This window comes from Tachysurus fulvidraco, chromosome 24 (genome assembly GCF_022655615.1).
Source record: "Tachysurus fulvidraco isolate hzauxx_2018 chromosome 24, HZAU_PFXX_2.0, whole genome shotgun sequence".
NCBI lineage: Eukaryota > Metazoa > Chordata > Actinopteri > Siluriformes > Bagridae > Tachysurus > Tachysurus fulvidraco.
Window position 1 is genome coordinate 7,304,364 of NC_062541.1, and position 27,648 is coordinate 7,332,011.

At 39.2% G+C, this 27,648-nt stretch overlaps 1 protein-coding gene across 3 annotated transcripts in view; it reads left to right on the forward strand.

Annotated features, from left to right (window-relative positions):
* Positions 1-18,968, forward strand: part of atp9b (ATPase phospholipid transporting 9B) — a 34,785-nt gene extending 15,817 nt beyond the window's left edge. Inside the window, exons 11-30 of one of the 3 annotated variants that reach the window (XM_047807885.1) lie at positions 790-866; positions 5,792-5,952; positions 6,420-6,562; positions 7,071-7,188; positions 9,916-10,165; positions 11,966-12,127; positions 12,246-12,338; positions 13,439-13,522; positions 13,617-13,787; positions 13,896-13,994; positions 14,135-14,224; positions 14,339-14,483; positions 14,967-15,031; positions 15,274-15,429; positions 15,547-15,611; positions 16,142-16,250; positions 16,438-16,495; positions 17,326-17,529; positions 18,105-18,137; positions 18,561-18,968. In XM_047807885.1, coding sequence (XP_047663841.1) covers positions 790-866; positions 5,792-5,952; positions 6,420-6,562; positions 7,071-7,188; positions 9,916-10,165; positions 11,966-12,127; positions 12,246-12,338; positions 13,439-13,522; positions 13,617-13,787; positions 13,896-13,994; positions 14,135-14,224; positions 14,339-14,483; positions 14,967-15,031; positions 15,274-15,429; positions 15,547-15,611; positions 16,142-16,250; positions 16,438-16,495; positions 17,326-17,529; positions 18,105-18,137; positions 18,561-18,697 — 2,420 coding nt within the window. In that variant the 3' untranslated portion in view covers positions 18,698-18,968. Of the gene's footprint in view, positions 1-789; positions 867-5,791; positions 5,953-6,419; positions 6,563-7,070; positions 7,189-9,910; positions 10,166-11,965; positions 12,128-12,245; positions 12,339-13,438; positions 13,523-13,616; positions 13,788-13,895; positions 13,995-14,134; positions 14,225-14,338; positions 14,484-14,966; positions 15,032-15,273; positions 15,430-15,546; positions 15,612-16,141; positions 16,251-16,437; positions 16,496-17,325; positions 17,530-18,104; positions 18,138-18,560 lie in introns of all 3 variants that reach the window. The other 2 variants (XM_047807884.1, XM_027175749.2) reach the window with 2 other exon arrangements.
* Positions 18,969-27,648: the final 8,680 nt, after the last annotated feature.

A 27,648-nucleotide genomic window follows, 5' to 3' on the forward strand; every position in this document is an offset into this window, starting at 1 on the left:
GTGTTGATACAAAACTTCATCCATAAGAACAGATCTCGGATCAGCCTCGTCGCTACGTCTTCCCCACCATCTACAACAGCCACAAGATCCGAACCTGATCCTAATCGAGCACTATAGCTATAACTTTCCCTGTAGGCCTCCTGCTTGTGTTAACGATCACCTCTTCATCGATCTGTGGCTTAGCCTCGCTTGGTTCTCCCGAGGTTTGAGGTTTCTTCTAGCTCTTTGCCACCCCTTGGCCTGTCCTTGATCAGAGTCTATCCTCAAACTTAGACTCCTGACATCATCCAGACTCAACACAAGATCCCTGCAGATGAAAAAGGATATCCCCATCAGTCCTGCTCCATTTAAAGAACTAAATTGCACCACAGACTTGAGTGTGTTTCTGAAGTGCACTGGAAACATTGAAGCTCTCCTTGCATCTTTTATCTGTTATTTGTTTACATCACTGAATTTACCAATGAACACAATGCAGTAAATCTGTTATGAAAGCTAGGAGGTGGTGTGAAGCCAGAGGACAAGAGATTCAGAACACAAACAATTATTCTTCATGTTAAGTGCTTGCAATTTGCACTTGATGGTTAGTGGGTCATGTGACCAGGACATGTAGGTAATATAGTACCTCTGCTAAGAACTTAATAGCTTTCCTAACAAAAAGTGGCATCATTATTTTGTAGGCTTAAATACTTTAGAATATCTCTAATCACGATATGTTGACCCAAATGTCTTTTTATTCAGCTAATCATTTCTCAGTGTGAGCTGTGATTGTGTGTGTGTTTACTTTTTCAGGTACTGTAATAGGTGTTGTCGTTTACACTGGAAAGGAGATGAGGAGTGTATTGAACACATCTCAGTCTAAGAACAAGGTGGGCATGTTTTTGTTTGTTTCTTTGTTTTCATGTTCTTTGTTGAACGAAGATCGAAATGAATATTGAATTCATTCTGAAAATCGGAAACTTTTGTATATTATTCTTATTATAAAGCCTGAAGGTTTATGAAATGAGAGTCCAGTGATGTTTCATGGGTATTTATTCTGAAGTATAGCGACAGATTCACTCTTATTCTTTCGTCATTAGCTTTTGCTTTCCAAACATGATGGCATTAACTTCCATTTTAGGCAAAAATATAATCCCAGTAAATTTCCTGAGTGAAGGGACACAGAAAGAAAACCAGAGGTGTGTCCCAAATCTAATAGTTTTTAAAAATTCATATTCTGCTAAAGCTAATTGTGTGGCATTACATGTCATTGAATAGTAAACCTTAATATACATACGGTTATTAAAAACGGTTAGTGTACCATATGAGAACATACTGTCCTTCTCAATATATACACTCAACGCTAGAGTGTATAGTGTAAGTGAGTAGTGTTTAGTACGTCACTTGGGACCTACCTCAGGTGATTACACCTCAGATTAGACTACCATCTATGGTTACCGGTGACTACTGCTTAAGATATTAGGCTAAAATCTATTGCTGGTTAAGAGCAAATCAGTTTATCATATCTCATCCATTACAAAATAAGGATTTACATTTACGGCATTTAGCAGACACCCTTATCCAGAGTGACTTACAACTGAGTAACTGAGGGTTAAGGGGCCCAGCAGTGGCAGCTTGGTGGACCTGGGGGTTCGAACCCATCACCTTCCAATCAGTCGCCCAACACCTTAACCACTGAGCCACCACATCCCCACAGGATGACACACACACACACACACACACACATTTACTTAAGAGTACACAGTCATTTGTGCTCTCTAATGTTTCCTTATTTTCTCTAAATATCAGAATTATAAGGTTGCATCTTTTTAAATAATTTTTACTTTGATTGGATTGTCTGTTTAGTTTGTCTGTTTTAGTTTCTGCTCCAAGGCATTTTGGGGGCAAGAAAGACAGGGTAAATAATCCGTCTCGAGTGCTGATTATCTGGATGTTTCATTGCAAACCTACAGGACATGACTGGACTGACACTACAGTCTGTGCTAGAAAGAAATCTGCCCCAGTCTCGCTTTTTTCCATACCATTCTGCTGATTTTTCTTACAGCTGTTGGAAGTTTTGTTGAGCTCGTTTCTATGAAACTGTTTTTTAATCTTGTTCATACCAGCCACCCTGACTATTACTAGGATTGAAGTTAAAGGCAAAACTTCCCCAGACGTTTATAGTGTTATTAACGGTGTAGCAGCAAGTGCTTCATGGAGTTCATGTTTCCATCATGACCCCATTCTTGCTTGCTGGGAGGGTTTGGTTCGGTTTTGAAAGCAGACACTTTAGCTAAGTTGCTGAGGCTGCAGGTCGACCGAGAGCCCCACTGATTTTTGTAAGCTCTCCGACGGAGTGGAATCCAATATGTGAAGGAGATGATGTCAGGAGTGCCGATAGACAGTGCGAGATGGCAGGCCAACAATCGATACGACGCGGCAAAAGTCACAGAGAACGCATTCGCCACTTATAATCTGTTGTGACACTGCTTGCACAAAGCCTTCACGCAAAGCTGCTGACAGCATGTCAGCTATCACTTTACAGTGTGTGTGTGTCTGTGGGTGTGTGTGTGTGGGGGCGGGGGTGGCTTTTGTAAAATGGTGTTCTCATTGAAGACACTGCCATCAGTTTGAGTGACATGACGGTGCTATAGCTTGATGGTGTCTTTTGTAAGAGAACGATTAAACATAAGCACTTAATGTCCTTCTGCTGAGGAGTAATGAAGAGTTTAGAGCATTGAGAACACGTTGTTGTAACGATGCTGTACTAGTTTTCTGAGGCAATTCGATGTTTCACAGACAGTTCCAATCTACTACACACTTGTGCACACACTGTATGCAATACAGCAAAAATCTCAGGCTTGCTAACAAAGTACTTTAAAAACACTTAAAGGTTTCAAATCTGTGTATATAAGTGATGTTTAAACATCTCAAATATTTACAATGTAAAGGAGGGAAAAGGCAAAACTAGATTTTAACACCTGATCTACTAAATATTGTTATTATTATTATTATTATTATTATTATTATTATTATTATTATTATTATTACATAAAATATACATTTTCTTTGTATAGCTTGTTACCTATAAAATACATCTCAAAGTGCATTAAAAAACAAAACATAAACAAGATTTTTTTAAGAATCAAGAAAGAAAGTCAAATAAATAAATAAAACTAGGATGATATAATAATAATAATAATAATAATAATAATAATAATAATAATAATAATAATAATAATAATAATAATAATGTGGAAAGTTTTATGTATTATAAAATAATAGCCAAAAGCTAAAATATGAAGCAAAAGTTAACTTAAAAATATGAATATTTGTCTAATTTCAATAGGTTAAAAAGTTAGATATTTTGGGGCAATGATGGCTCAAAGCTACTTGACCTGATCTCTTATGCTCTACAGTACAATATTTCAGAAACTCAGGATACTGTGTGAGACTGAATGAAACCATTAAGTACTTTATAAACAAGTAAACTTACCTTAGAACCCAAAACCAATAATGTAATGTGATCTGGATCTTGGAAGCACTCTCACTGCAGCATTTAACAGTGAAACCAGTAACCAGTGTAACTGTGTTATAAGTAAAGAATAAAAAACTACCATAGTTTTTGCACCATAGGAAGAGGTGACGAGGAAGAGGGATGAAGCCTGACAGGAAGTTACAATCCTGAAGTGAATTCTGTGATGCCTTGTTTGTTTGTTTTTTATTATTGTGCCTGTGTGTGTGTCCCAGATCAATTTGTACTTTTTAATTCAAAAATCAATTTTAATTTAAAAATCAATTTTACTTTTATTTAACGACATTTCATCGACATATATCGATTTATTATCTCACTCTCAGGTGGAATTCGAGGTTGTGTTTTTCCTTTTGGGTCTATTTACAGTTCATTTTTTTCCCTTGTTGCTTCTCAGGAAGCTTTTCCTTCCTATTCTCCTTTCTTACTTGCTCATTAGGGATCTTAATCTCCATCCAGATTTCTGTAAATGCTGCTTTGTGAGAGCATCTCTTGTTAAATTATCTTCATGTACTTAGCTCAGTTCACTTTCTTACGGTAGATTTGTGTATATTTTACCACACAGTGGCTCTTCATTATTGTGTTCTTCTGGTTGCAAGTGCACCGGTTCACTGCTACAATGCCATATTGTTAAAACACACTCAGTTTCAGGCTCAATATAGTTGATGGATTTCGCATCATGAATATTCATGCCGTGGTGTACAAAGTCGTCATCAGATTTCACACACGAAACACCGGACAGCGACGGTAGGTTGAGCCTCCCCTTTCACTTTAAATGGGCCTGGGATGAATGGGGTAAAATATGCACTCTGTATTCATTGATAGCATCTTTAGCTTGAGGTAATTGAGGCTCTTTTTCCTCTCAGGCTGAATGAATAATGACTTCATCCGATCCCGATCCAGCCTCGCAAAGGAGGAAAAGGGAAAAAAAACTTAGCTCCTCATTGTTTTGCCCTTATAAAAGGAGATTCTTCGCTTTCAGCTGGGAACGATGTCTTCTGTGTAAATTTTTCTTCATTTTAATCCCCCCCATCCCCTATTTTCCCCACTAGCTCAAGCATGAAGCATGAAGTGAGGCAGCAGGGCAGCTGGGAGCAGCGAAGGGTGTTAAACCACAGCTGATAAATCAGTCACTACTCACCCAGTTTGCCTAGTTCTCTGGGATCGGGACATGACGAGCAAAGTTTTCGTTGGCATTTTTTTTCTTTTCTTACAATCCCTTCCCCCGTCCTTTTCAAGCAGGCCTTTTTATCCACAGAGGGTCGAGTTATGTGTTGCTGTTTTTGTTAGCGTCCTTAGATGAAAGAGCTCTGTGTTGGGAGGCTCTGCTGCTGGTCTTAGCAGAAAGAAAAAGGAGGAAGACTTCTTTTTTGACATAATTTTCCCACATATTCCATTGGCTGAGGGGCATACTTGAAAATGAAAGGGAAAGCGAAAGCCTCTTTTGTCCAAAGGCCATTCCTGTATGGAAGCATTCCACTTTTCCTTTTCCTATTTTTCTTCCAGTGTTTTCATTAAGCAGCAGCAACAAGAGGGAGGTTTATGCAGAAATGCCACTCATCTCTGCCTACACACACACACACACACACACACACACACACACACACACACACACACACACACACACACACACACACACACACACACACACACACACACACACACAGCATGAGAACTTTTTTCTGTGTTTGAGTCTTACTGGGGTTCAGAGACACAGATTGATCAGGTTTGTATTCCATGTTTAGGTAGCTGATCTGTGCTATTCACAGCCATTTGATTTCAAACCCACCTTATTACTTTTATCTAGCTGCTTTTTTATTTAATTAATTATTGATTTGGGTCAGAAAGTGCTGATTAAAATGTTTTAAAATGCTGATGAACTGTTCCAGAAGTGACAGTTGTTCCAGTAACTACGCTGACTTTAATTCACAGTGACTTGATTGACTGATGCTCTGGATGAATAAGCTGCATGATTTTTGTTTCTTTATATATATGAATGAGATAAATAAAGAGAAACTAGTGCTTACGTAACATAAGTTACCCCTCTGTCGTTGATTATTTTCCTGTTAGTACATGTTATATTTTCATATGTATATATATTTTTTAATAAAGCCTCATCACCTTTAACTCCCAGCACATTTAAACTAATCAGTCAAGAAAAATTAACATTCGTACATCTGTACATACACGCAGGATTTTAGAACTAAAAATATATTCATTAATTTTAATAAAAAAGTATAACAACTCACTTTCTATCACTTTCTCTCATTTGTTCTCACTCAGGTGGGACTGTTGGACCTGGAGTTAAATCGTCTGACTAAGGCCTTGTTCCTGGCCCAGGTGGTGCTGTCGATCGTCATGGTGGCTCTGCAGGGTTTCATCGGGCCCTGGTTCCGTAACCTGTTCCGCTTCGTAGTGCTCTTCTCCTACATCATCCCCATCAGGTAGACTTTTTATCTCGCATATGATGTGCGAGAAATTCTTTCCTCTCAGAAAACATCTCTCTTAATTGTGGCTAAACTCAGGATGGACTCTATATGATAATATTTAAATTAATTGTCACATCCTCTGGATTCAGTATCACCAAAATTGGCAAAGGATGGTGGTAGCTTGGTGGTCAAGTTGTTAGACTGCAGATCAGAAGGTGTGAGTTCAGATCTCAGGTCCACCAAGCTAAACTGCTGGGACCCTGAGCAAGGCCCTTAACCCTGAATTGCTTAGTTATATAAAATGAGTTAAAATGTAAGTCGCTCTGGATTAAGGGAGTCTGCCAAATGCTGTAAATGTAAAGGCAGCGCTCTCCATATTAAGAAATAAGATTTCAATGAAATTCATGGGTTTCCAAATGTGTCTCTCTGGCACACATTGTTTATCTCTTAACAAACTATTTCTGTTATATATTTATACTTAGTCTGAGGGTTAATCTGGACATGGGGAAGTCAGCATATGGCTGGATAATCATGAAGGACGAGAATATCCCTGGCACCGTAGTGAGAACCAGCACTATCCCCGAAGAGCTTGGCCGCATCGTCTACCTTCTCACTGACAAAACAGGTACCGACATCTGAGAAGAACTCTCACACAGCATCAACATGGATATAATTACATTTCTAATCTCTGATTGCATGCCACACTTATTCATGTGTCAAAACCACAGCATAATGCAACCAAGACGACGCGAAGCCTGTCACAGTGTAACAAGTTAGCGGTAGTTCAGCATGTTAGATGACTTTCCAGTCGACTCGCTTGAGTTTTAATCTTTATACAACATTGCTTTTGAATTCTCAATTCTAATTGGCCAGCGGGTTTTGATGGGTTTTCTGAATGTAGTGCTGTAGTGCATTCAGACTGTTATCATTTCTATAATAAGGGCTCATTCGCTCTGATTTTTATAGCAGACCCTTAACATAATTTCATTTAGATTCTACTCAGTCAAGTTCAAGTTACTCCTGTACGAATGAATACGTGAAGGTTTTATCAGTCAGGCACTTCATGATTTATCGGGCCGTATGTGCACATAGCTGTAATACCAGGTTCATTGTTTTGCTTTTGTTTATCTTAGGCACTCTCACGCAGAATGAGATGGTGTTTAAACGACTCCATCTGGGCACCGTGTCATACGGAATAGACACCATGGACGAGATCCAGAGCCATATTATACAGTCATACGCTCAGGTGAGTCATGTTTTCTTAATGGTGTGTTTAAAGGGGGGATTTCATGATTGCTGCATCAATGAGCCCATCTTTATCATTTTTTGGTCAAATGTTATCATTTTAACTAGGAAAAAAAGATGATGTATTTATCCATTTCAAAATATTAATCCACTATTCAACAGTATTAATTTTTTTTTTTTTTTACAAAATTGCTGTAGGCTGCATTTTCTTTTTAAACAGTTGATTGAAAGTATAGATGGATAGATAGACAGACAGACAGACATGTGGACAAAATTGTTGGTACCCTTCGGTCAATGAAAGAAAAACTCACAATGGTCACAGAAAAAACTTTAATCTGACTAAAGTATTAATAAATAAAAATTCTATGAATGTTAACCAATGAACGTCAGACATTGCTTTTTTTTTAAAGTGAAGTGAAATGAAGTGACATACGGCTAAGTACGGTGACCCATACTTAGAATTTGTTCTCTGCATTTAACCCATCCAAAGTGCACACACACAGCAGTGAACACACACACACCGTGAACACACACCCGGAGCATTGGGCAGCCATTTTATGCTGCGGCGCCCGGGGAGCAGTTGGGGGGTTCCGTGCCTTGCTCAAGGGCACCTCAGTGGTGGCCGGCCCGAGACTCGAACTCACAACCTTTGGGTTACGAGTCAGACTCTCTAACCATTAGGCCACGACTGCCTAACTATGCTTCAACAGAATTATTTTAACTCATGGAACAGGCCTAGACAAAAATGATGGTACCCCTAACTTAATATTTTGTTGCACAACCTTTTTGGGCAATCACTATAATCACTATAATAATAATAAGTATTTTGTCCCACTCCTCATGAGCAAACTGCTCTAGTTGTTTCCGGTTTGAAGGGTGTCTTTTCCAGACGGCATGTTTCATCTTCTTCCAAAGATGCTCAATAGGATTGAGGTCAGGGCTCATAGAAGACCACTTTAGAATAGTCCAATGTTTTCCTCTTAGCCATTCTTGGGTGTTAGATAGATAGAGTATAGAAAGAAAAAAGAATGAGAGAACTTACTTTTCTTCAGAAAGTTCTGGTGAGACTTCCTTCTTTTTGGTCATGTGACTTGTGAAATATTTCATAGTGATAAATGTGTTCAGGTAAAAGATTCATTCAGTCGTCAAATATCTCTGTTTCTCAACATCTTTGTTGTTCATCAGGATGTGTGTGTGTGTGTGTGTGTGTGTGTGTGTGTGTGTGTGTGTGTGTGTGTGTGTGTGTGTGTGTGTGTGTGTGTGTGTGTGTGTGTGTGTGTGTGTGTGTGTGTGTGTGTGTGTGTGTGTGTGTGTGTGTGTGTGTGTGTAAGCCATAGACCTCATTGATTTTTATGCCACAACATACATTACAGAGATGATGATGTGACTGGCAGATTAACTGGAACTGTAACAGCCCCAGCAATCTATCATTTGCTTGTTATATCTGTTCCCCTAGAGGGCACTTCAGACAGCGTGTAATGAAATCCTGGTGAAATTGAATTAGACAGGCATCAATAAACATAATGTGGGTTATTGATAAGCGCTCATTTATTTGCTCTGTGCTGAGATGACTGCAGTTGTGTGTGTAGTGCTGGGTCAAGGAGAAGGCTGGGAAAACAGGAAAGATAGCCATCTGTGCGTTCACTTAAATGTCTCATCATTGTACAAAATCTGTAAGGACACGAGAGACATATGAGGGTCCAACATTCATGTTTTAGACACATGATGTTTTTGAGTAACTGCTGCTTTAAGTGGAAAAATCTGTGAAAATGCTAATAAAACTTGCTTGGTGATGAAGCAAATCCCCAAAGGGGAAATGAGTTGTGTGACAACTTCTATACTATTTATTCACTAACTTTGGTCTTAAACCAAGTGGGTTGAAATGTGGTGTCTTTGGCCCCTTAAAAATAAATTGAGGTCATGGTGGTTACAGTGAACCTTTGCCCTTACTGTTTTCTTAGTGTTGCGAATCGTCTACTTCCAAAAATTATTATAATTTCTTTATTATTTTAACACAATTGTGCAATTGAGGTCTAAGGCCCCACTTTGGTGGTGTTAGGATTTGAACTCACAACCTTACAACCAGGAGTCCAACATCTTATCCTTCAGATAAAGCCAGAGGTTAAACAGTGACCAGTTGAAGCCCACATGTTGCTCGAGCTCTCCCATTTTTGTGCCTAAGAGTGTGTGAGTTTGTTGTGCATGGTTTTAGTTTGAATCCTGTCATCTCTGCTTCTCTCTGGAGCTCTTTCTGGAGAAGGGGCTAATCGGGAGAAATCACCCGCTCTAGTGGAGCAGAGCCTCCCTCATCATACACACATACACACATACATACACACACACCCACACACACACAGATGCACACACACTGATACCCACACAGCAGCTGGTGGTTGCAGCCCTCATGGGCCGTTATGACAGGAGAAAGATGAATGATGTGGCTTTGCATGTCCCTTAGTGGGGAATTAAGCTGGTAGTTCAGAAAATGACATGAGCATGAACACGCACTGTGTTCTCTTTGGGATATGACACATCAAATAGACAATAGATTCTATTATTAGATTATTAGATGCACCTTGCTACTTGAGGTTTCTTCAAGCTTCTTATATTTGTATAATTGCCATGTCTGTCTTCTCGTTCACCCCCCCCCCCCCATCCTTTGCTGTAATTACAAGCCAATTTATCTATTAGGATAAGAATATGTCATTGAGATTTGAGTTTTCTGCAGGTGTTCTCAGCTGTGTCTAATGGCAACAGTGCTAGCTCTACACCGTCCCATAAGGCACCTCCATCCGGGCCCAAGGTCCGCAAGAGCGTGAGCAGTCGCATTAATGAGGCTGTGAAGGCCATCGCCCTGTGCCACAATGTCACACCCGTCTATGAATCCCGTACTAACGGTGCCAGCGCTGAGCCTGAGGGCACGGAGGCTGACCAGGACTTCAGCGATGCCAATCGAACATATCAGGCCTCTAGCCCAGATGAGGTGAGTACGATGTAGAGGTACATCAACTTGTATATGATTATACAGAGATATAACATCATGGTGCACTGTATGCCCAATAGAACAGCATTCGTGGCACAGCCATGGCAAAAGCTGCCACACGGGCGTGTATTGGTCAGATTAATATTCAGTCTTTTACATCAAGGGTTATATCGGCAAGAAGAAACTGAATTTGAATTGAATCTCCACAGTGAAAACTTAAATTTACATTGGTATTATACATATGTAATATTAGCAAGTTATATATCATATGTCCATAATGTTGTTTCAGACTTATTCATTTCAAATCAAGACGTATTACGGTTTATGAAATGTCTATACCTTGTTACTCTACCTGAAATTCAACACTTTTTCTCATGCTGTTCTCTCTGAATGCCGTGTTTCAGTACCTGCCAGGACAGATACCTTTCCTCTCCAAAATAATAAGTTGCATTAATACACCGGCCTTCTGCTCCTTCCATCTTTATAACGTGTGTAATCCTATATAGGCAAATATTTGGCATTTATGAGCGCACTAGTCTAGAATTTACTGCCTCACTGAATGATAACATAGACAGTGTTTTGTTAGAGAAATATGAGAGGACGCTTAATATATATCGGGGACAGGAGGGCATGAATAGGTCACACATGAGGAAATTTTCAGCTTGAGACACCAAGCGTGTATTTATGACTTTCTTCTAAATGTATAATAGCAAAGTAATAAAACAGTATAAGCCAAGTGAGTTCAGTCCATGCGAGAGGTGTTGAATAGCACCGATAGCTGGGAGGTTAAAGAGATCTAGCACAAGGTATTTCAGCTGTTATTTTTATTAGCAAAAACTCTTTCTAGCTGAGAGGTGTTCATTTCTGACACATGTTATGCGGTACAAATCCAACAGCATCCTTTACATAGATGCGTTCTCTAAAATATCGACATCTCCGGGAAAAATTCAGTCATTTCAAATTTCTGTAGATGATCATTTTATGTTGTCAGAAAACCTTCCTTTCTTGCTTACCAGACCATTAATCTTTGCCTTCAAGCCTTTCTTTACACATAAATGTCTTCTAAGGGGTGTGAGAGAGAAAAACTGTCCATCTATTCGAGTGGAATTGCCTGTCCTCTTTTCTCCCTTGATATGTCTATTTATTTATTTCCTTTAATGCTCACGTCTTATCTGCCCTGTCGTCTGCCTCTCTCCGAGTAATCAATATTTAATTTTCTCAGGGGTGTGTGTGTGTGTGTGTGTGTGTGTGTGTGTGTGTGTGTGTGTGTGTGTGTGTGTGTGTGTGTGTGTGTGTGTGTGTGTGTGTGTGTGTGTGTGTGTGTGTGTTCGTGTGTGTGTGTGTTCGTGTGTGTGTTCGTGTGTGTGTGTGTGTTCGTGTGTGTGTGTGTGTTCGTGTGTGTGTGTGTGTGTGTGTGTGTGTGTGTGTCTGTGTGTGTGTGTGTGACTTATCAGTATCTGCATCTACAGTGCATTCAAGGCCTCTACAGGGTCAGGTGATCATAATGAAGGCTCAGAATCACAAAATATTTTATTCTGAAATAGTATAAACCAGCTGGCATTCCAAGAAAACCCACCAATCAGAGTTTAACAAAATTACAACTTTGATAAGACAACCATTTAAGTCTGTGTGACTCTTTTGTTGTCGGTGTGTAATTGTATTATATTATTGCTTAACCACGACACATCAGAAGTTTAAACACATATCTATTTGTAGCAGTATAATCCAAAGTGCTATAGGACGACTGGTACAGGAACTGTGGCACACTATCACTTACCCCCACAGTGTGCTGTTCTCTAGGTGGCCCTGGTGCAATGGACAGAGAGTGTGGGTCTGACCCTGGTGAACAGAGACCTGAGCTCACTACAACTGAAGACTCCAGCAGGACAGATCCTGACTTTCTGCATCCTGCAGGTCTTCCCCTTCACCTCCGAGAGCAAGCGTATGGGCATCATCGTCCGGGTGCGTCCGAGTGTGTGTTCCGTAAGACATTAGGGAATGATTTTTTTATTTCTTGTCTTGTCTGTGATTGAAGCATTTACTTTTCTGTATTATCATTCCATCTAAATTAAAATTATAGGAGGAGGCCACTGGTGAGATCACGTTTTACATGAAGGGAGCAGATGTTGCCATGGCCAGTATTGTGCAGTACAATGACTGGCTTGAGGAAGAGGTAATGAAGAGTTTTCTGACGTGTGATTAGCTCAATTTATAAATGTTGAATCTATTCAGTCTCAAAGCATGAATAAAAACCAAAACCCTCCAACCTTCTTTTACAACTAAGTTATACATGCCAGGTTTCCTTTCCCATCCTGAGGTTTATAACACACAACACTGAACAACCTGCACTCACTGAACACTGGAGGTGACCTTTATTAATTAATTAATGAGTGGCCTCAATAGAGGAACGTTCCTGGGAGGCAGTATAGCGCTGCATGTCATAATCCTGGCTGTGGTGAAAATGATGTGTGCGTATGTACATGCGGATGGTGTGTGTGTGCTTGTCAATAAGTAATCAGAGATGAGCTTCAGCCTGTTGGGTTTTCATATAAAAAATACACTTCCGCCCTAATTCTGTGTAATCTAGTCTCTGAAATCCTCCTAAGGCTGTATTTTTCCCTATCGACTCTCCCTGTGTGATAGCTAAAGAAATGTGTCTGTTTGTGTGGTGATATGCTGTAGGTTTTGCTTTGACTTTGTCTTTTTTCTTTTTTTTAATAATAATAACAACAATTTCTTACTGAGTCATTTGGGGAAAATAATGTAGAATCCTATGTTCCTACACTGCTGTCAGACAGACGGAAGAAGTTTGACAACAAAGTCAAGCAGGGGAAGGATCAACACAACCCATGATGATAAATGTTATTCCGCAGTTAGATCAGAATGGCTTTTTGTGTTCAAGAGCCAGAAATGTAATAATAATACACCTATGAGCTTCAAACTCATGAGGCAAACTTTCTTTTTAGTTCTTTTTTTTTAATAACTAAGGGGCTCATTTGGAGACACTGTCATGTTTTGGTTGAAAGAAGGCTATATCTTTGTGTGTGTGTGTGTGTGTACGTGTGTGTGTACGTGTGTGTGTACGTGTGTGTGTACGTGTGTGTGTGTACGTGTGTGTGTGTACGTGTGTGTGTGTACGTGCGTGTGTGTGTACGTGCGTGTGTGTGTACGTGCGTGTGTGTGTGTGTACGTGCGTGTGTGTGTGTGTGTACATGCGTGTGTGTGTGTACGTGCGTGTGTGTGTACGTGCGTGTGTGTGTACGTGCGTGTCAGTGTGGAAACATGGCCAGAGAGGGTCTTCGGACATTGGTGGTTGCTAAGAAGTCTCTGTCCGAGGAGCAGTACCAGGACTTTGAGGTACATACACAATCCGTATGACTAACTTTGCTCTGATGTACTTCAGTGATTTTGTGATGTTATTATCCTTTATTACCTCTCTGTGCCTCTGTAGAGTCGTTATAACCAGGCGAAGCTGAGCCTGCATGACCGAGCTCTGAAGGTTGCCGCGGTGGTTGAAAGTTTGGAGAGGGAGATGGAGCTGCTGTGTGTGACCGGTGTAGAGGATCAGCTGCAGGCTGACGTCAGACCTACGCTGGAGCTTCTGCGTAATGCTGGCATCAAGGTCCACTCACAGTCTAATATTTCACTCAGGATTAAAAGGCAACAAAAATGTTTCTGTGCAGTGCTGGGATTTTTTATTTAGTTTTTATTTCTTTCCTTTGCATTACAGATCTGGATGTTGACCGGAGACAAGCTTGAGACCGCTACATGCATAGCCAAGAGTTCTCATCTGGTGTCCAGAAATCAAGATATACACGTCTTCAGGCCGGTTGGTGTTAATTCATATACATATATACAATGATCAGCATCATCTGCGAGTGTCAGATTGCATAATGATTGACCGTGTGGAAGCAGTGTATGAATTATTGGGTGGGTTTTAATTAGAAGTTCTACCGTGTCTGTTGTAAGGTGTCTAACCGAGGCGAGGCCCACCTGGAGCTGAACGCTTTCAGGAGGAAACACGACTGTGCTCTGGTGATCTCAGGAGACTCTCTGGAGGTAGGCCAGACTAAACACTCTGCATTATTGATGAGGTTTGTCTTAGCTGGTGCAAACCTATCTAGATCATTTGAAAATTTGTCTGCATGTGTGCGTGCATTGATGTTTTTTCAGGTTTGTCTGCGTTACTATGAGCACGAGTTTGTGGAGCTGGCGTGTCAGTGCCCGGCTGTGGTGTGTTGTCGCTGTTCTCCCACACAAAAGGCCCAGATTGTTAAACTACTGCAGCAACACACAGCCAACAGAACCTGTGCTATTGGTGAGCTCTCTCTCTCTCTCTCTCTCTCTCTCTCTCTCTCTCTCACACACACTCTATCTCTCAGTCCCTCTCTCTCTCTCACACACTCTATCTCTCAGTCTCTCTCTCTCTCTCTCTCTCTCTCTCTCTCTCTCTCTCTCTCTCTCTCACACTCACACTCTATCTCTCAGTCCCTCTCTCTCTCACACACACTCTATCTCTCAGTCTCTCTCTCTCTCTCTCTCTCTCTCTCTCTCTCTCTCTCTCTACTGGAAATATAAATTTAGTGGGCTTAATTTCAATTCTTCCAGTTTCAAATTTATTTTGGAATATATACTAAAGTTCTATTCAACAAGAAGTATAAATATGTTGAATCATATTTGACATTATTTTAACTATTTTTTATTCCATGTATTTTTTTTTTATCCATTTGCTTTTTAAGAAGTTTTTACATCTGATGTCAATGTTTTATGACCTGCAGTTTTATCCTTTCTTTCTGTTCAGGTGATGGAGGAAACGATGTCAGTATGATCCAAGCCGCAGACTGTGGTATCGGCATTGAAGGGAAGGTAAAGTGATTCACGTCAAACTTTGAGCATGATGCTGTATATTACTTATCTTTCAACTCTAATATTCATCATCGATATTTAGAAAGCTTAAATGCTTAAATCATAGGCCAGAATTTGGAATGCTAATTTTATTATTATAGATAACAAATGAAGGTTTTAGGATGAATCAATGTACTAGACATTTACATTTCCCTGATAATCAGAGAGGTGATTTTGCTACTGCATGGTTTGTGGTTGTGTAGGAGGGGAAGCAGGCATCTCTGGCTGCAGATTTCTCCATAACACAGTTTAAACACATTGGAAGGCTGCTGGTGGTGCACGGGCGGAACAGCTACAAGCGCTCCGCAGCCCTCGGCCAGTTCGTCATGCACCGCGGCATGATCATCTCAACCATGCAGGTAACACTTAAAGATTTGTTGGTTTAAAAGTGTAAATGTCTTTCTTCTCAACATGTATTTGTTAACATTTAGTGTACGAATAATTAAGTGTTCACTCAGTTTGTGTTTTTTTCTTAGGCCGTGTTTTCCTCTATTTTCTACTTTGCGTCTGTTCCTCTGTACCAGGGCTTTCTCATGGTCGGGTAAGTGAGCTATGAGGATGTATCTTGATTGTATATGGATGTCTGTGTGCTTGTCTTTACCTGGTTAAACTTTGCTATACAATGTGTGCATGTCTGTCTGCCTGTCTGTCTGCCTGCCTACCTGTCTGTATGTCTAGCTGTCTGTATGTCTAGCTGTCTGCCTGACTCTGTCTGCCTGACTGCCTGAATATCTGTCTGTCTGTCTAGCTCTGCCTGACTCTGTCTGCCTGTCTGACTCTGTCTGCCTGTCTGACTCTGTCTGCCTGTCTGACTCTGTCTGCCTGTCTGCCTAGCTCTCTGCCTGACTCTGCCTGTCTGCGCCTGTCTGTCTGCCGGTCTGTCTGCCTGTCTGTCTGTCTGCCTGCCTGCCTGCCTGACTATCTGTCTGTCTGTCTGCCTGCCTGCCTGACTATGTGTCTGTCCGCCTGTCTAGCTGTATGCCAGACTCTGCCTGCCTGCCTGGCTGTCTGCCTGTCTGTCGGTCTTCATGTCTGTGCATTGTGTTAATTCAGCATTATTTGTATTCACAGCTATGCTACAATCTACACGATGTTCCCAGTGTTCTCTCTGGTGCTGGATCAGGATGTAAAGCCAGAGATGGCAATGCTTTACCCTGAGCTTTATAAAGACCTTACCAAGGTAATGCCACAAAGCATGCTTAACCCTCCAGAAAAAAGACTTCACAAATTAGTGACAAAGTTCATTGATTAATAAACCATAAGTATCAGGCTGATGTGTTTATTTTTTTTGCCATTCAGATGTATTGCCTTATGCTGTGTTTGATGCATGTCAGTGATTTTAATTTTGATTCTCTCTTTTGCTTTAGGGACGCTCCTTGTCATTTAAAACCTTTCTTATTTGGGTCTTGATAAGTGTGTATCAAGGTAAAACATCTTGATATTTGGCATGTTTTTATTTCTTTTAGTGTTTAGTATTTCTGACTGGTGCTTATTGCCCTTCTTCTGTCAGTAGATTTGCATTTGTGATATTAGCTAAAATAAACTAAAGGCATAATATTTAACACTCCCTCAACATGTATACACTCCAAACAAACAATTCTTTCAATTACATCCTTATTGCATCCCTAATAAGTAATATAGTGTAAATATGCCATGCTCTGCATCTCATTTAAAACTTTCATCCGGAAACTCTGAAGTACCCGGCGCTTTTCTGTCACGTAAACGGATCCGGCCATGCAGTGAGTGAGAGGATAGAGATCGGTGTCCCTGTCCAACCGTGACATCCCGACAGCTCCCGCTTTTTAATTAAACCTCGATACACAGAGAAAAGCAACAGTGGGGTCTATACGGGCGACGGCCTCATTTAATCCGGCAGTTAACTCTGAGGAATGCCCCAGGCCTCCGCCACATGAGGAGTCGCAATTATGTGATCAGTCAGAGGCCATTAGGCTCAGCCAGGGTGCCATTTATGATGAAAATGAAAAAGGCGACTGATACAGTAGGCTGAGGAGAGCCGTGTTAAAGCTGAGACTCCAGATCAGAATCTGTTACTTTCTCATGTATGTGAATGTTGTGTGTATCAGAGTTGTGTAGCAAACACAAGTTAACTGCTTTTGCAAACATCAGTGCATATTTTCGGTGATTATTAGTTTTGAAAGAAACTGAACCATGCACTAGTTTATGTTGTCATGTACTTATGTACTTCATTCGGTGATTGACCACTAAGATTGAATTATTCCCTTTTTCTCCACCAGGGGGCATCCTGATGTATGGTGCGCTAGTGCTTTTCGATCAGGAGTTTGTGCATGTCGTGGCCATCTCATTCACGGCTCTGATTCTTACCGAGCTTTTGATGGTTGCACTGACTGTACGGACCTGGCACTGGCTCATGGTCGTGGCAGAGTTCTTCAGCCTCGGGTGCTACCTCGCCTCGCTCGCCTTTCTGAATGAGTACTTTGGTAAGAATGCCTGCAACCCTTTTGTAACACTTTAGGAATAGTAGGCACTTGGAAAAAAAACAGATTAAAAATGCGTGTAAACTTTGATATTCTCAGGTTTTCCTTTATTTAGCATTTTTAGGAGTCTCGAGTGTCTTTAACCGACAAGGGTAACGTTGTAACTTTAAATTTTCCACCGCAGGAAAGTCTTACAGAAGGACAGCTTTGTGATTTCTCAGTAACACGACTACAAAACAACTGCTTAGAGCTGTTATAAAGTGATATTAGAAACTAACTTAAATGACCTCAGGTCTTTTTCTCTTGTATGACACGATCACGATCTAAAACACAATAAGTGCATTTATATAAAATTGCATTAGCTTTTATAGAAATTAAAACATATACTTTATATATAATATATAATTGACACCATCTGACCAATCAGATTTGAGAATTCAGCACCACTATCGAATAACAATATTTGAATAAATGTTTTGTCCACTGCTCGATTTTTAGCTCTTTGCTCCCCCCCCTCTCTGTCTCTAATCTTCTTGTCTTTCTGTCTTCTACTGCTTTTCTCTGTGGCTTTCACTCAGGCATAGGTAGAGTGTCCTTAGGAGCCTTCCTGGGTAGGTCCTCTGTTCTCGAAACACTCATGGACCCCTTCCATCTCTCTCAGACACATATCCTGTGTCTATCAGGAAATGTGCTGTGACTGTCCTATGAATCATTGTCTCCATCTTCCTACTTCTTCCTTTTCCAGAACATTTCACCATCACTACTTACTGTCACTCCATGTACCAGTCCCTTTTCCAGTCAAACACTATAAGATGCTAGACATTAAAAAAAAACTGATCTGATCTGGATTCTCTGATCTGATCTGGATTCTCTCTCTCTCTCTCTCTCTCTCTCTCTCTCTCTCTCTCTCTCTCTCTCTCTCTCTCTCTCTCTCTCTCTCTCTCTCTCTCTCTCTCTCTCTCTCTCTCTCTCTCTCTCTCTCTCTCTCTCTCTCTCTCTCTCTCTCTCTCTCTCTCTCTCGGTTATTCCACCAGATCTGTCATTCATCACGACGGAGACATTCCTATGGAAAGTGTGTGTGATCACACTGGTCAGCTGCCTGCCTCTGTACATCATCAAGTACCTGAAGCGCAAGTTTTCGCCACCCAGTTACTCGAAGCTGTCCTCCTGAGCTGAGCAACTCTTACACAGGCACAGCATCAAAGCACACACACGTATATAGCAGCTTTATAGACACTATAGCAGGCATAGTGACTGTAGCTGTCAGGTTTGGAGACCTCTTAGAGCTTTATGAAGCTGGTATGTCTGGTTTAAGTGTCTAATTAATGAGGTATGCCTCTTGCTGTAGAGAATTACTGTGTCCAGTTTCTCATTTTTCGCTGCGTTGTCAATGGACAGCGTGTGCACTCGGCACAACAGGAAATGTGCTGGGAATACTTGGGGGGGAAAAAGGCAAAGCACAATACGAGACCCAGAACGAACTCCTCTAATAGAATTGGTAAGATTATTTGTAGATGAAAAGATGGACCTTTGTTTGGCGCTTCCTTTATTTGAGTGCACTTCAATCTAACCTGTGATTGTTTACTTTCTGGGGCTGTTTTGAGATTTTGTATATATATATAAACATATACAGTGTTTTATAGATGTGTACAGCAGTCTGGATTGTCCGAATCAACTAAGGGGTTGTTTATGAACGGGGAAAACGGCAATGATGTTACTATCTGTGAGAATTTTCTCTATCTTTAATTGTCTTTTTTGAGATTTCTATCCATGATGATTTCATGAAGTTGTCTTATTTATTATAGATACTAAAAATTGGACCATTTTAGGTGTTAGGGTTTTTCCTCCCTGTGTGTTGCACAAATGACTATCGACATCTTTGAATGGCTGAATTTCCACTCATCTGTAATTGGGACACAATGGAGCAAACATAAGATGTGCTGTTTTTATTCATCTGTAAACAAGAGCATCAGGAAGGTTTAGGTAAATGCAAGACTATCACCATGTGTGAACTTCATTCAGTTTGATACCCTGACACTTGAGTAATGAGTATTTATTTTAATCCTCAGTCTCACCAGTGCAACTCTTAACACTGAACGGTTACAAGTAACCTTAGTGATAAGTGTTATATTTGGTTTTGTGTATGGGTGAGCACCTTCGTCACCAGCCATTCCATCACATCATCTATGTGAGTAACAGCCTGGGAAAAGCCTTCACGTGCTCACGTTTGGTGTGTAGCTACTGTATCTCAAAAAGTGAAAAGAGAAACTGCATTTTGTTGAAAATATAATCCATGCTTGAAAGACCTCTACATTTATTTCTAGTTGCCAAATGTAAAAGAATTACGTGTTTACATTGGAAAAATACACGTTCTTTGATCAGTTTTGTCGAATGTGGTCAAAATCTTGCGAAACATCTTTATTTAAACATCTTAATCATCTTTTCACTCCATTGACCTCACTTTATACTATGATGACATGTCGCTGATTCATTAAAGTAGTTTATATGAGCTCTAAGTGCTTTTACCTCTGATCTCTGTTGATGATTCAATGTGGGGACAGAGACACTACAGAGACATTTCAACAGCTTATTACGTATTAAATTAGGCTGGAGTGAGTTGATGTTGATATCGCTATGACACATAGCTATGCCACTACTTGATCTATTCATGAAAAAAAAGCACATTAGCAAGGTTTGAGCATCTTTAGGCAGACTGACAGTATTTGTTAAACTGACTCCTTTGTCAAAACCCAGTTCTTTATCTTTCAGCAACAGAAACATCCGAGTGGTTTTCCCAACCCGCCACTCATACAGGCTTCATCGAGGTAAACCGGTGTCCGTTTCATTGGCAGCACAATCACAATAAACATGATTAAACCTGTGAGTGCTCGTCTAACAAACAGTGGACTCAACATTTCTCTATTAAACTGTACTGATTGAATATTGAAACAAAGACGATGCCCTGTTTTCAAACCAGTGTATTGAAAGGAATGAGTTTTATCATTCTTTTTTCTGTTACAAAAGAGAGACAAAGTATTGTAATTGCATTGTACATCCTAAATGGGGAAAAAAAAATTTTCTTTATTTTCTATGCAGTCTTCTTTGGTTTAGTGATGGATTTGGTATGTATTTGAGCTGTTCTGATTGATCATTGAAACTCTCAAGTCTTCATGTGAGGACTGAAGTGTTGCTGCTTTATTTTTTTTCCACAATGTGTATAGAAGTATTTGGCTTTTTTCAGACCCTTTTTTTATACTGAATGTTTGAAGAGTAAATTAACCAGCGAAAGTGTTACTGTACTGCTACTAATAATAATCATCATCATCATCAGAGCCTTTGCTTTTGATAAGCTCAAACTTGTCTTCAGTGTCAAAATCACTTTTTTTTAAAAAAGAAAATCAGATTGTAATTGTTTGTGTTATTGAAATGATTTATAATTGAATAATCAATATTAAAGAGCATCAAGTTTGATTAATTAAAAGCCTCTTGGGAATGGTGTGAATTTGTTTTGTTTGGTGTGAAGTCGTTGACCACTAGATGGCAGCAGTTACTTGCATGCATTAAGAGCTCACTAAGAATAACGTTACAGATAAGAATCGCCAGTCAGAAACAATATTATAGTCGAGTGGGAGATAAAACAATATTGTACACAAACACAATAATCTTAATTAAAAAGTAAGACCAGTTTATATCCAAAATTATTATTGTCTGAAACAACCAGTTTGTACTGTATCTTAATTACATATAAAAATAATGCAGAATAACTTTGCACTACTTTCTGGATTCTGATTCTTGTACAGTTTAGTGCAGGGGTGTCGAACTCATTTTGGTCTGGGGGCCGCATACAGCTTAATCTGATCTCAAGGGGTCCAGACCAATAAACTCATGGCAAAATGACATAGAACTAACAATAAGTCCACTTTTTTCTTTGTATTAGTGCAAAGAAGAAGTAAATTATAAAAATCTTTCTTTAAAAATATCTCTGTAAATAGTATGTGCAATTTCAACAACACTTTTACCCAGTTTAACATTTATTTAAGTGCATTATGCATAAAAACTGAACACAGTTATTGCGCAATGGCACAAAACATTTAGTCACAGGTTTGTGGAACTTAAAAACACTGCCCTGCATGTTAACATAAATCAAACATAAAAATATAGAAACTTTAAAATCCAATTTCCAATTCCGGGACGCAATTCTGAATACATGAATTGACTCCACACACTTAAAATGTGGCAGCAGAAAATCTTTTTAAAAATTGTTAATTTATAAGTAAGTATGTATGTTTTTTATATTAAACAAATTTATTTTATCAATTTGCCCCTGAAACTTGGCATCTTTTAGCCTCTACAAGTGCATCAATATCAGGCATTATGTCCTGAGTAGCAGCCAATTTTAGAATCTCATTTAACCTTCCTGTTTTCCTCAGGACAATTTTGACCTCTGCTGGAAACTTAATGTGTCATAACTTGGGTTTTCTTCCACATATTTACCTGAAATTTACCAGGGTTGTTCAAAATTATGAACTTTGCAAGTAAAATTAATTTTATCTATTTTTGTTGAACTATGTGTTCGTAAGATAAATACTTTCCTCCTCAAGAGCACAGGGTCAATTTGACCCCGCCACATTTAGTGGGGCAATAGGTCACACTTTTGCCCTTTTTCAGCGCAATGAACATACATACAGACACAAAAATGCACACATAAAATGTCCACTAACACACGCACCCAAAACACATGCACACACACACACACACAAATTGGATTGAATTGCATTTCATTAGGCCTCCAGAAACAATCAGGCATTTTTGCATATTAATGAGGTTTATTATACCAATTATTACAAAAGATTTTGCAAAATATATGTTAATATGTTGGAAACAAGTTAGACTAAAAAGTTGGGGAAAAAAAAGCTATCATATATACTTCATTTTTTATAAGCAGTCAATACAGACAAGGTCAACTTGACTCGGGGCTCCTAATATGCATAGGAATACAGGAAAGGAAAACAGGAGGGTTAAAGGTGGGGTCTCTGATATTTGAGAAATGCTTCAGAAAACTGAGTTGGGCCGCCAAACAAAACAAAAATCAAAACAAACGTGTAGCCAATGAGCAGACAGGGGCGGGTCTTGTCAATATGGGCGGAGAGAGTGTTCAGTGCGCATGTGTGACATTGGCAGTAACCGGTTTTAACATTGACGTGGAGGATAAAAACAAAGAAGGCGAAGAAAGACTTACGATAAGGCAAGACGTAGGACGTGTTAATATAGGACCAGCTTTCCAGCACTGGAGAGAACTGAAGGAGCTGGAAGTTGGCGCATATTCACAGATTGGAGTTTCCCGAGTCAATAACTCCTGAGCTAAACGCTGTTACTACACAAAACGCGGTTGTAGCTGCCTCTCTACATTACTACAATAGAAAAGAGGTGTTATTTATGTAGTAACAGCGTTTAGCTCAGGATTTATTAACTAAAATGCCACTCAGTACTACCATACCAAAATGATTTTGTTCATATTGCAGATTTATTTATTAAATTGTTTATATCCAGAAATCAAGGCTCCATGAAAAAGGTGTTACAATAGAAATGTTAATGTATTACAATAAGTGTATTTTATTTATAATAGTCACAATTCAGCCTCCTTTTTTATTTTTTCTATGTATTATTTTCCTTTCCATCCTGTATAATTACATTTTATATATTTTATTATAATTCTATTCATATTGTATATTGATTCTTTTTTTTTTTTTTATCACAGATGGTGGAAAATAACTACATCATACTGTGTATGCTTATGTATGTAACAAATCCTTTTTTTTATTTAATTCAAATATTACAATTGAATTTCATTTAAATTTGCACTATTTTATCAATGAGATTTCAATAACACTGTTTTTAATCCCAAATTGAACACATTGTATTTTTTACTAATTGTCCTTTGATCCCAGACCTAAATACTTGCAGTAGTCATAATGTGCTTATTAAGAAATTTAGAAAATGTGTTATCAATATATGACTTCTGTATTCACACACATGAAGTTTACCTCCTACATCTGATGTACTGACGTTAACGTGATGGTCTGCTGCTAGCTAGACTCGCTCCCTTTCAATAGCAATATCATTATCTCTATCTTCTATATATATCTATCTCTATCATATTCTATTCTATATAACTATATTATTATATCAGCCTCTCTCTCTTATATCTCTCTATCCCTTTATCTCAGCTATATCTATATCTCTTCTTTATATCAGATCTCTCTCTATCTTCTCTATTATCCTTTAACTCAGCCTCTCTCTCTCTCTCATCTCTCTCTCTCCTTTCATCTAGCCTCTCTCTCTCTACCTCTCTCTCTACTTTATCTCAGCTATATACTTCTCTCTCTCTCCCTTTATCTCAGCACTCTCTCTTTTAATCTCTCTCTCTATTTCTTACTCTTTCCCCCATTCTCCAACTCTCTCTCTACCTTCATCTCAGCTCTCTCTCTCTTTACTCTTTCACCTCTCTCTACCTTCTCTGCTCCTCTCTCCCTTTCATCTCAGCCTCTCTCTCTCTCTCTCTCTCCCTTTCATCTCAGCCTCTCTCTCTCTCTCTCTCTCTCTCTCTCTCTCTCTCTCTCTCTCCCTTTCATCTCAGCCTCTCTCTCTCTTTCACTCTCTCTCTCTCTCTCTTTCTCTCCCTCTCTCTCCCCCTCTTTCTCTCACACTCTCTCTCTCCCTTTCATCTCAGCCTCTCTCTCTCTTTCACTCTCTCTCCCTCTCTCTCTCACTCTCTCTCTCTTGCTCCCTCTCTCTCTCCCTTTCATCTCAGCCTCTCTCTCTCTCCCCCCTTTCATTTCAGCCTCTCTCTCTCTCTCTCTCTCTCTCTCTCTCTCTCTCCATTTCATCTCAGCCTCTCTCTCTTACTTGCTCTTTCTCTCTCTCACTCCTTTGGAACACCCCCCCCCCCCCAATTATATAATTAACAAATTATAACCTAAACAGGCTTCATTAGAATGTAAACATTTGCTTCAGGTTCTGTTCTGAGATTTCTGTGTGATTTATATTTTAAACAGAAACTGGGATAAACAAATGGAACGTAGTTGTGTTAGTGATGGCACAGAGAAAATGTGTAGGAGTCTGGGAAAACCTCTTACATGGTGAAATGTCGACATTTTTACTATTTATAGTTCTGAAAATATCCAACTTTTCTGAATTGAATATGTTTTTATTTTGTATGTGTCGTATCCACAAATGTAAAGTGATGTATGTGGAGAAATCTCACTAAGCTTGTGTAGTTTGTGGCTCCTTACACAACACAAACTGCAGGAAGGAAGCCAAGGCAAGAGAAAATAGCTAATAAAAACATTTCCATGTCACTTTCATGAAATATATTTATTTAAGAATTCCCATTATAGTCAGAAACCCACATTTTTGTCTTTATTGTCTTTTATTTTGGCAGACATTTCCGATATTTGTCCCCGGACCTCCTCTTAGTTATTGTCTTGTTTTTCTGTCTATATATATTCTTATCATTTAAGAGAACAATATTAATGTCTGACCCAAGGAAAATGTGCAAGGCCTTCAGAATCATTTCACTCAAGTTTTATGTTTGATGAAGAATCTGGAATGGAAACTATGAGCCCCAATCATGATTAAAACCATTCAGAGTAAAATAATGACCACAGCAGGCACAAATGTTTAACCTTTTACTCATCGTCTGTCATTAGCTGATAAGAGCATGAACGTACAGGTCTGGTTTAGCTGAAACGTTGCCATTATAAAAGTCAGAGCTTCAAACAGTAGGAGAAACATTCCAATTAACTCTACAACACTACAATGACTTTCGCCGCTTTTTATGTAGAACGAAGGCCAAAGGTTGCTTTAGGCTAGCATTTAAACAAGACTGTCCTCACTGTGCATCTGTTGTTTTTCTTTTTTCCTCTCTTTATTCTTAAGTCTGTGTGAACCGATCCTTTCAACCTCATTTGCATTAAATTTTAGGAAGTTGCACTTCAATTTGTTATGCTTCAATTAGAGAGGATGGGTGAGCCTTCGCTATCATGTGGTAGCACACATGTGAGTCATTATGTGTCTTTGGAATGACTTTCACATTTATTAGGAAGTCCAATTTGGGTTTGTGGAAATGTTCTGCTGAGTGGGGTTAATGGTTTTTTTAGGCTTTTTTACCCAGATCCTGTCCATTGCCGCGGTTATTATTTTGTCTTTGTATCTGCCGATTTTGTATTTGAAACCTCCTGAAATATTAGGAATTTAGTCACTTGCCATAAAAGAAACCACTCCAGATGCCAATTCAGTTCCGTTTTAACAATAGACATGATATATATATAGGTATATAATACATTTATGTAGCTATGCTATGATTAAATATTCTGCTCATAATCGTAAAAGTTATTTATTATATATTTATATAAATATTTTTCAATATAGTTTTGAAAGAAAGGTTGGTGTGGGAACGACTGTTTACAACTGCTATAACATAAATGTGTTAAATGTAACATAAATGTAGAAATACAGGGGTTGGACAATTAAACTAAAATGTGTTTTAGACCACAATAATTTTTTTTTGTATGGTATAGGGCCTCATTTTGTGGTCAATACAACATCAAATTGTCTTGGGAATGACTGATACAAGTCTTGTATAAAGGCCAGAGGGACTTTGAGAAATTCTTCTTGCAGAACTGTGCCCAGGTTTTTTTCTCCAAAACACAGTAATATTCAGATCTAATGAATGTCCAGGCCATGAGAGATTTCACTTTCTTGTACATTGAACCATTCTGCCACCAGTCTTGCTGTGTTTATCATCCTCCAGGGTATGATGTTGTTTGAACCATTGTGTACGCACGGTCCTTCACCCTGGGCACACTACAGTCTGAGTGATAAGATTTTTTGGGGCTTCTTCACAGCAGAACTCGCTTGGATGTGGGAAAGACTGTGAAGGTGAACTCAATAGAGAACAATACATATTTCACCTTGTCCACAGCTCAAGATTTCCGCTGCAGGCCCCATTGAAACTGACCTTTGGCATTGGCACGAGTGACCAAAGGAGCTCTTCACGAGAGTCGATGCACGCATTTAATATTGCATTGAGTAGGAAAGCTGTGGTTTTATCTTTTTTAGATGCAATCCAAGTTAGTACCCAGGCAACCTTTTCAGACAGCTTCCTTTTGCATCAACGTTTACTCCTGGATGGGGCCTGTTCTTTGTGGTGGTATATGCTGACATTACCCTTCATACCGTGGATACTTTGTGGTGGCTCTTGATACACCACAAAAGCTTGCTGTCCTGATCACATATGCGCCAGAGAACAATTTGTCTTTTTTGGAATTCTAATATGTCTCGCATTACCTGTGGCTGGCGATATTTTATGTACAGCTATGCTATTTCTCTGCTAATTCAACTTTAATTCACTTTGGGATGTGTTGTTTTAAGTGCTCATTATTTTCCTAAAACTGAACCCTCCTTAAGTATTTTTACTCCTCAATTCAGTAATTCAGTATTTCTGTATTACATTTATTACTAGTAAAACTTCTATTGACTACTATGACTTCTATATAATATTTCAGTATTTCTTCTCCGGTGTATGATGACATCGATGTTCCTGAAATACTGCAGCATTTTTACTCCTGATATCTAGCCACTGCTGTTGTAAATGTGATTTCATGGACAATAAATTCAAAGTTTCCTTGTACTAAGTGGGGAAAAACAAAACTCTGTACATGCTTATATTGTCATCCTAAACGTAAGCAATACAAATTTATTTTTAAGAACATTTTCTTGATTCTTAGAAATATCTTTACATTTCTATAATTAATTAATAAGAATTAATTAATACGATTTTGAGTCGTATATTTGAACATTTTTATGTTGTTGTATTTTTTAAAATGTGGAAACATGCTGAAATTTTACTCACAGCTAACAGGGATAAATACTGGATTGAAAGCTAACATACTCCTTAAACAGATTGATTCAGCTGCTTTATTTTTGATCCCTGAATGTTCAGGAAGCTCTCAGTGCTGACCTACAGTGTAAACATCCTGCTCGAGTTACACGATGGGAAGGACTGAGATGGTGTTATAAAAGCTGTTAGTGAAGCAGCCTTTTGGCTGAAGCACTCTAGAA